Source organism: Phaseolus vulgaris, chromosome 8, assembly GCF_000499845.2.
Source record: "Phaseolus vulgaris cultivar G19833 chromosome 8, P. vulgaris v2.0, whole genome shotgun sequence".
Lineage (NCBI taxonomy): Eukaryota > Viridiplantae > Streptophyta > Magnoliopsida > Fabales > Fabaceae > Phaseolus > Phaseolus vulgaris.
In genome coordinates this window covers 59,793,754-59,803,925 of record NC_023752.2, presented here as the reverse complement: position 1 = coordinate 59,803,925, position 10,172 = coordinate 59,793,754, and the positions used below count along the sequence as shown (strand labels likewise).

Genomic DNA, 10,172 nt, shown 5'->3' with positions numbered 1-10,172 from the left:
CTTTTGTATAGCATGGATAACTAGCTTATTGTCCATCCAACAAATGTAAACACTTAACTACTAGTAGATATTTCTTTATCTAGATTGTCTCCAAATTTTGAATTGATATAATCTCTAAAAATAAATGTTGATCTTTAAAATATAATACAACACTTAAGATTCCAAAATACTTCTGAATTATACAATTTTTAAAAAAAATTAAATAGATTCTAGATTTCAGAATTCAAAAATTATTTCCAAATTCAAAAATACTTTGAGGAATCTTTAATTTGACATGTATATTTTTTTTTAAGAAACATATTCTAGAATATAAAATCTTAAGGATATTTCCAATCTTCCAGATTTTATAATCTGGAGTTTTTCTAATCACCAATTTCAAAATAAAAAACATCAATATAATATAATATATTTTTAATATTTTAAGAATTTTTGGATGACACAAAAAGTTAGAGTTGGTAATGCAGGCTAACCCACAGTGTATACGTCTGTTTCATATTTAGCCTGTAAAATGAAAGTCGGATTGGCCCATCTTGCGCACAGCGTGAGCTCGTTTCACTGGTCCGCCTCGCTAAGAGGTAACCCGGGCATGCGTGTCAATCTACATAAGAAAAATATTATTTAAAAAAAATTAAAATTTCATTAATTTTCAAAAAAAATTATTTTTTCTGCTGAAAAATTAAAATGGTATTCCTATTTCAATTCATTTAATTAAGATAAAAATATGAATTCAAGTTAGAGATTATTAAGAGGCTTGATTAAAAATAATTAAAGTTTTGTTTTGTATATATTTTTTTTTATATATGTATGTAGATGTATAAGAGTATTTTATCAAAATTTTGCTACAAATTATTTTAATGAAGATGACTAATTTTTTAACTATCTTATTGAAATCTCTTCTTATTAACTTAGAATATTAAAATAAAACATTTTTTTAGTGCACTAAATTCAATATTTTAAAACAAATATATAAGATAATTTGTATAAACTTCTCCTTGAAACTAATTTTCTTTTTCTCTCTTGTGGTGGCTTCTTTTCTTTTTCTCACCACATAAAAAAATATCTCTACCTCTTTCTTTTTTTTTCTTAATTAAGTATTGGTTCCAATAAATTGGTCCACTTTTACATTCTTAATAAGAAAAACAACAATATTAGAATTATATTTCACTCAATAACTATAATATATTCAAGATTTTTTTCAAAGATATATAAATATTACAGTAAAAGCATATAAACAGAAAATTTTCTATAAAGATTATTTTTTAATATGCATTGCTTAAAAATTCATTATGACGCCGCATTCATAGTTAGCGGTATTTATATTATTTCACATATTTTTTCACTTTTTATATGATTAAATAAGAAATAAATAAATTTTTAAATTTTTATTTCATTTTTCTCTTTTTAGATTTCATTTTTTATTTTTCCTATCTTTTACCCTATTTTCCTAAATCAAATTTGTAAAAGTGTGGTTAGTTGCAAATGACATCACACCCAAGAAATCAATTATTTATTTTAATATCATTAGTGGCCAAAAGCTAACCATTGCGTGTCCAAGGCCAAGTCAAATGCATGTTTCATGCTGCGACCCTCACAAATAATTAATATGGGCTTCAATTTTTCTCTCTCATTAAATCTAATTAACTAGATGGAAGGTAACTACAACTGTTAAACTTTTATTTAATTATAAAGGTTAATGATTTTTTTTTATTATAATAATTTTTCAATTTTGTCTAATAACCTTAAATATTTTTAATTTATTTTTTTATAAAAAAGAATTAAATATTTCTTTATCAAATTGAGTTGATTCATAATTACACAGACGACATCATTATCAGTGTTATTATATACTATAAGCTATACTATTAGTACTATTGAATGATTCTCTGATGTGGGACCTTGTGAATATATTTTGGCTATTATTTTTAGTAAATTTTGTCAGTAACCTTTAGTAGCAATTATTAGCATGATTAACACACTAATTTACAACTATCATGCATGACATGACCCACACCTAATGTGGTGATGCAAAATAATAATAATAATAATAAAATACACATTTTGTCCATCAATGACAACCATGTTAGGTAAACCACATATTATTGTATTAAGTTATCTTTCTATTTATTATTTTGAGTTAAGTTATTTAATATCATAGGAGATAATTTTATATATTTTTAAAAATATGATAATTTTGGCTTATTAAAAGAAGATTTGATTTTACTTAAAATGTGCATAATAATATATAACATAAAAGTTTTTATAAAAAAAAAATTATCTTATGATAATTAAATTGGGATGAATTTACCTTGAGTCATTCACTTTAAAACTATATATGAAATCCAAAGTTAAAATTTCCAAGAAGCAAACTAATATGTGGTGTCAAGTTGATGATTGAAATATGGATTCCAACACACCAACCATATTTTGTGTGAAGAAAACAAAAATCGACAATGAACTTGACATATCATGCATTAATAGAGGAACAATCCAAAAATTATAGTATTTGATTTGGATGGGTTTTTTTGTTTAGATCAAGAGTAACATGGTTCAATTAAATGAAAGGTTCACGCAACCATGATAGGCTAGAAATTTGGGTGATTGGATCTGTCTTGTGTACCATACTTTTTTGTGTGCATACCTTAATTATGGAGATTATGGATGAAAACAGATTTATGATAACTAATGTGAAAATTTAGATGAAAAGTTTTGTATCATGCTCGTGAAGGTTGGTGTGATGCAAGTGAGATGTGTACTTCGACCATAGGCATGACACAGTTAATTAACTCAACCTTATCCAATAAATGCTATTACGTAATATTTTATACGTCATGGTAAAAATTGTTTTAGACTACGATATTAAGAATTATAAACCACCTAATAATTTTTCTAACTTGAACAATGATACGAGAAGATGTTTAAAAAGTTGAGGTAATCTTTCAATTATGAATTACTTAAAATTTGAAGAAGAAGAGTTTAATTCTAATTCAATTTTATAAAATTATCTTATAAAATAAGATTGGTATACATTCATTTATATAAATTAGGAAGTGTTTTTATCTTTAGTCATTTGTAATATTATATATCTATGGTTATTTCTTTTTGCATCCCATATCTTTTTTGGCACTCCCATAAGTTAGGTAAAAGACCATCTTGTCCTTAAAAAATAAATTTTAGGTCGTATAATCTTAATTTTTTTTACTATTTACAGTTCTAAAATTGTAATCCATAGGTATTTTCAGATAAAAAATAAGTCAAAATATTTTTTATTTAAAAAAGTAAAATTCAAATTGTAAAATCGAAAAGATATTCTTGAATTCATAAATACTTTTTGGATTATATAATTTAAAAATACTTTTTGGATTCTATAATCCGTGATGTATTTTTTTAAAAATAAGTTTATTATAGATTATAGATTCGAAAAGTAGAAAATATCTTTTGGATTCTATAATCTAAATTTTTTTCAGATTATTCATTCCAAAATGAAAAACATCAATAATATAAATGATATTTTTTTGTATTTTAAATATAGGAGTGCTGCAAAAAAAACTATAAAGATGTAGGAAGAAACAACTTATATTTATGAATGGTCCGATAATAATCTGATAATTACAAGTCCAACAAACTCTTATTATAATAAACCCTAAATAACTTTAAACTTTAAAAAAAAATTAATTTAATTTAATCTTATAAAATAAAATTTACACCCTATAAAATATCAATTATCTCTAATAAATATGGATAGATGTCCATTTAATACTAATTTGAATGTGACCGAAACTGATCATGGAGCTCACGAATCTCAATTTCTTGAGATTGTGATGGTATACTACTCTGATTATTACGGTTAGTGTAATTTGTGGATAAAAGTACCAAAGCAATAAATTCTAATATCTGTCACGACTTCAGATAATTGATATTTTCTTCCTGTAGAAAGGTATAAGGCGCGTTAAGATGCCCGACTTTTGGGTTTTATATTATTGTTATTATTTAGTTAAAGTAGAATATGTATCTAAGACTTTGTTATTTTATTTTTCTTAATTGTGATGAAATTTTGAATCTACTTTTTTTTTTTAATTTAGGGTAATTGAGGTTATTTTTCTGTTTATAAAAATTCAATGTGAAAAAAAGTTAAAATAAATAAGAATTGGTAGTGTTCTTGCCTGTTGACTTTGGTGACAAGTTTTAACTCCGTCCGTCTCTTCTGAAATTTGTTCTATCTCTTATTACTCTAGAACGTGGCTCCGTTCTGACGATATGAAGTCAGTAAGAGCTTATTAGAATTTAAAAAGTATTCAATTTCAGTTTCAGATCAGAAACAACGTACTTTTATCTGGGATCTCAAACTCCTTTTTTACAACTATTCGTGTAACATCTTTCCTTCACGAGAATATAAACTCAACTGAAAGCATAAATTTTATATGTGCACCCTCATAACCAACATGCAACGTATTCAGTTTGCGTATATTTATTTAACTAACAACAATAGATATGCATATACTTATTTATAGGACAAAACTTATTTAATTATTTCTCACCGGGTTTACCAATAAAATTGGGCCAAACTCATGACCCGTACCCTGGGCCAATAGCCTAGCTAACCTGTCTACTTTATGCACCGAACTCCGACCACAGAGCACTCTATCGTAGTAATGATGATGAAGATATTAATGATGATCTACTTCCATCTCCAATCAACAATCACCCTTCATAAAAAAATTCGAAAACAAATAAGAAGACCACCTTATGACACGTCTTATCATAGATAAATTATTTAGTAGAAATATTTTTTTTTTAATTTATCTTTTATAATAAATTTTACTAATTTTTCTATTACTAATTAATATCTTCTTATCATGATTTTTAAAACATTACCTACTACTCCTATTTATTTATCAATTTCTTTTTTCACAATTACAATTTTTCTATATCAAATTAGTTACTTCCAAATATCAAACAATACAATAAACAACATTTTTTCCTAATACAAAATTGCTACATAAATTTTAGATTTTTTTTTATCAAAATTAAATACACAATTTTAATTTATTTAAAACTGTAATTAAATAATTAATTAAACACTACTATTTCCATTAAATTTATTACTATTTATACATAAAATTAATTAAATTTTACTATTACATAAATTATTATATTATATATAATAGCATTTTTTTATTAAAAACATGTTTATTTAAATTTATAGTCGCACCTAAACATAATTTTGTTTAAAAAATATCTTATTAATTAAAATTATATTAAGATGACAAGAATTTGTCATGAGTACGACGATAACACCTTAATAAATTTTATATTAACATAATAAAAATCGTGTTGTTTGGGCACTATTTTTTTACATTAAAACTATTTCACGATGACGTAACTCATAATTATTTTAAAAACAAAACTCACTTCGATAAAAAAAAAAAAAAACAAAGTTGTCATGCTTTGATGAAAAAAAAACTATATAATACCAGTGAAAAAGAAAAAAAATAGTAACAGCGATGATAGATAAGACAGTCAATTACCTGTTCATCGTAGACGTGCTGTACCAGGACGGTCACCTACCTAGAAAAACTTGACAACCTATTCATTAACGACACGACAAGAGACACACTACTAGTTACTCTTTTGGTTATTCAGAATTGAGAAGTGTGGGGAAAAAGTGTTAAGGGAATTAGACATTGGTTGATGTTGGGGGAGGCACGTGGACCATTGGATACACCATTACGAAATCATTCCAAAGATGCAGAGCATTGTTTTATATACCAAGCTCGAATTTAATCAAACACTTTATGTGCAATCAAATCAGTATTATGAGAGATTAGAAAAAAACTCTTTAGGAAGAGAATCACCTATCCACATCTTTAATCTCTAACCACAGAAAAAATAAATTGCAGAACGGAGCAGTGTTGGAAGATAACGTTCACTGTGCTGAAAGAAGTGAGAATCGAAGTAGAGAGAGTGCGATGAGGACAAACCACAGAAGAGCCAACACTTCTGGCAGAGAACGCGACAAACACACTCACGAGAAATGGCTTTCTCAAGAAATTTGTTGAAATCAAATCATCACATGTTTCTACTCTTTCTTGCAGGTACAGGAAAACCTCACGTAGTTACTGGTTTTTTTCTGCCAATTGGGCCCTCCCTTCATCACCCCATTATCTAATCATTTATCTTCTATTATAAAGAAAGTAAAAGAACAGAAGAAATGGGGTAAGAAAGAAGAAAGCATGAAAGTTGTATGCTATTTTTAATAAGTTCATTCAAATCTTCCTATAAACCTCCAAACAAACTAATTCTAATAACCTGCACCAATTTTTTTTAACTTATTAGAACAACAATTATTATTTTTATAAATTTCGAGCAATAACTTTGAAGAAATAAAGCCAAACAAACTACTGTAATACTTTACATATAAGGAATTTGCACCCTTGATCAACCATGCGTTGCACATCTATTTGTGACCAACCGCATTTCAATTTTCAATTCTCCAATTCCATAATGTCTTTTCAATTTTTTTTATTTAAAATTTACTAATTGAAAACAATAATGAGGCCGAATCATAATTCACCGGCAACCGGCTGCTCACCAGTTTCCTCCCGATCCGACGTCGTACTGCTACTGGCAGCGCAGAGAAACGGCCTGAGCTTATTCCTCCACACATCCCTAAAAACTCCGCTATTACCATCCCTCCTTCTCACCTCAACCACAACCAGTTCCGCCGATAACCGGTAAACTTCCACCAAAGCGGCGAAATCACCATTACACCCCTCCAACTCCACCCCACACTCCTTCCTCGTGCGTACGACAATACCCTCGACAGTAGCAGCCGCCGCCAATACCTTCTCCACCACCTTCTCCGGCGAGTCCTTCAGCATAAACCTCTCTCCCTCTTCCACCCCTTTCACCGAATCAAACAAACCGGAGAGATTCAAGCCTGAGGAGAAAGAAATTATATCAAACGCGTTCAAATCCTTCACCCCATCACCTTCACTCTTCCACTCCAACCCTAAATCGCCAAAAGTAACCTCCCTGTACCCCTTTTTGAACCACGCCTCCTTCAATATCTCGTCAATGGTTATCCTCGTCTCGGGATTTGTATCCAACAATCTCGCCAGAAACCTCCTCAACTCCATCGAAAACCACCTCGGACACCGAAACTCCCCCTTGTAAATCTTTCTATACATCACCATAAGATTTGGGTCATTGAAGGGTAGATACCCAGCCACAAGAACAAAGAGAATTACCCCACAAGACCAAACATCAACATTAGCCCCGTCGTAACCCTTCTTCGCCAAAATCTCCGGTGCCACGTAAGCAGGGGTCCCACATAGCGTGTGCAGCCTCCCATCCAGCCCTATCTGCTCCTTCACCGCGCCGAGTCCAAAGTCGGAGACTTTAAGGTTCCCCTGCTCGTCCAGCAGTAGATTCTCCGGCTTCAAGTCGCGGTGGAACACGCCGCGCGCATGGCAGTACCCGACGGCGGAGATCAACTGCTGGAAGAACCGCCGCGCAAGATCTTCGCTGAATCGATTTTTCGCGATTCTCGCGAAGAGCTCGCCGCCTTTCGCGAATTCCAAGATGAAGTAGATTTTTGTCTTGGTCGCCAACACCTCGTGGAGTTTCACGATGTTGGGGTGGTGAAGACGGCTCATAATGGCAATCTCGCGCTTCACGTTGGTGGCCATCCCCGTTGCGGCTAGTTTCTTCTTGCTTACGACTTTCACTGCCACGCTCTGCCCCGTTTCGGTGTTACGCGCGTGGTACACCTTTGCGAACGCGCCGCATCCTAGGAGCCTTCCCACCTCGTATTTTCCGAACAGGACGGCGCTCTCCGCCGCCGCCTGTTCAATTTCCGGCATTGGTTTCACTGGGGCGATCGTGCTGGAGCACGATCGTTTCTGGTCTTGAGAAATTGGGGGATTACCGTAGAATGGTTCAAACGGGATCTGGGAAATTTGCCCAAATTGTTGCTTAAGGCGTTGTTTGGGATTGATTTCCTTTTCTGCTGTTGTGGTTGGTGGAAGCGTAATTGGAAGGGATTGATTAAGTTATAAGGAAAAGAGGTTTTGCTGGCACTGTCTGTTTGAGGTGTTTCACGAAGGAACTGCTTTGGAACTGCGTTGGAAAATTGGCGTTTATGAGTTGGTCTGCTCCTGATTATTCTTTCGTCTTACACTGCCACCCTATTTATTTCCTCATTTATTTATTTAATGTGTTCTCATCAAATAACAGAAAGATATAAGATAAACAAATAAAAAATATTTACTGTAATATTTTTAGTTTTGTAACTTCCAAGTACTGACTTATCATTTTCAAAATAATTTAGATAATCATAAATGATCATTTAAAATATACACCGCCAATCTTCTTTGCATAAGGTTTTTTATTAATTATCTGATATATTAGTTATATCAAATTATTAATGTATTTTCTAAAATAATAAATTTCATTAGTTTTTTTAAGAATGTGAATCAGTTAAAAAATTACACGTAAAAAGAAGGTGGGCTTTATGGCACGCGTGAAGGGTGCGTGTGTGAGTTGGACATTGGAGACCGCTAGGTGGATCTATTGTTTGAATGGAACGTGATTCCCCTTTTCTTTTTTCAACAGTCATAGGTGTTAATTGTGGCCATACACGTGGCGCTGATGATTGGGACATCAGATTGACTTTAGCAATAGGATAATGCCACGTCGGTGCCGGTTTTACCAAAAAGAGTTGATTTTTTGTGATGTACGGTTGGGGGAGCTTTGAGATTGACCATTAATAAGTTGAGATTTCTTCCAAACAATAAAAAAAACAGTTTATCAATGTTTTTGGACTCTTTCCTTAAAATCTAATGTTTTTTAATCTTTATAAAAAAAAATAATGTTCAGCGTCTTAGAAAAGCATAATATATGTCATTTTAATAAAATAAAATAATTTTTAGGAATAAAATTTGATTCTCAAAGAGAATATACTTTAAAAAGGTGAGATTTTCCAAAAATACCATTACGATGTACACTGGAATCTAATGGTTGGCATGGTTTCTCCTAGAGGACATTTTGACACACACAAAATATAGACAGTAAAACGTTTTTATTATTTATATTTTTAAGTTACCAAATTGTTAATTAAATATTAACCAGTATTTTAATTTGTCTAAAAAATAAAACTAAAATTATAACTAAAATTTATATAAAATTAAATAATTTTGAAAATTATATTCTGATTAAAATTCATATAAGATTAATAAATTATATTGTAATATAAGGTTGGTTTTAATTATTGATAACTTTAAAACAGATATTCAATTAAATTTATATATAAAGGTAATAAGAAGGTTAAAAGATATGCTAAGAAAATTTTCTAAAAATATTCTTACTGAATACAAATCTATTAAAGATATTTTTCACAAATTAAAGATATTTTTAATTGGGTATTTTATTTCACAAATATGGTATATAACTTTTTTTTATGTGATGATTATAAAAATAAATTTGTAATCAAGAAACTCCATAAATAACTATAAATTAATTATTGAACTATATCAGATTATACTATTAATAATTTTAATTCATTCAAAATTACACAAAAATATCTAATATTAGATTTTTTTTTTTTAAAGATAAGAATAAATTTGTAATCTTACATTTTACACATTAAAAAAAATATTTTCATAATCATCCCATCACTCATAGATTTCAATAATCTTTCATCACCATTTCTGACAAATTCACTCTAACATAACTCAATCTAAATACTTTAACTTTGTTCGGACTTTCTTTTTCAATCTTCACACATTCACTTCCTCAAATCTTCACACTTTCACTATTCAATTTAAACACAACCTAAAAATTAAGAAATAATGCTTAAGTTAAATTTTAATATATGACTTATTATAGAAAAGTAATTGAAAAAAATTATGATGTTAATGTAATAACTCAAATTTTATTAAATTATAAAAAAAATAAAGAATAAATAGTTGTATATACAATTGACAATACTTTAATCTAATCTAATAATCATAAGTGTTATTTGTTAATATCTAATCAATATTATTATATTACTATATTTTCAAATAATAAATACTTTTCAATTAAAGTTCATACTATTTATAATAATTTAAGAAATATATATATATATATATATATATATATATATATATATATATATATATAAGGGGTGAAGT

At 29.4% G+C, this 10,172-nt stretch overlaps 1 protein-coding gene across 3 annotated transcripts; it reads right to left on the bottom strand.

The window, feature by feature from the left end:
• Positions 1–4,302: 4,302 nt before the first annotated feature.
• LOC137823670 (CBL-interacting serine/threonine-protein kinase 11-like) lies at positions 4,303–8,201 on the bottom strand. 3 transcript variants are annotated; one of them, XM_068628895.1, is made up of 2 exons: positions 6,590–8,201; positions 4,303–4,703 (listed from the first exon to the last, which is right to left on the bottom strand). In XM_068628895.1, exons 1-2 carry the CDS (start codon positions 7,860–7,862, stop codon positions 4,699–4,701), a joined length of 1,278 nt encoding a protein of 425 aa, XP_068484996.1. In that variant the 5' UTR covers positions 7,863–8,201; the 3' UTR covers positions 4,303–4,698. The 3 variants fall into 3 exon arrangements, with proteins under 3 accessions (XP_068484996.1, XP_068484994.1, XP_068484995.1); XM_068628893.1 differs by lacking the exon at positions 4,303–4,703 and adding an exon at positions 5,733–6,177; XM_068628894.1 differs by lacking the exon at positions 4,303–4,703 and adding an exon at positions 5,733–6,174.
• Positions 8,202–10,172: the final 1,971 nt, after the last annotated feature.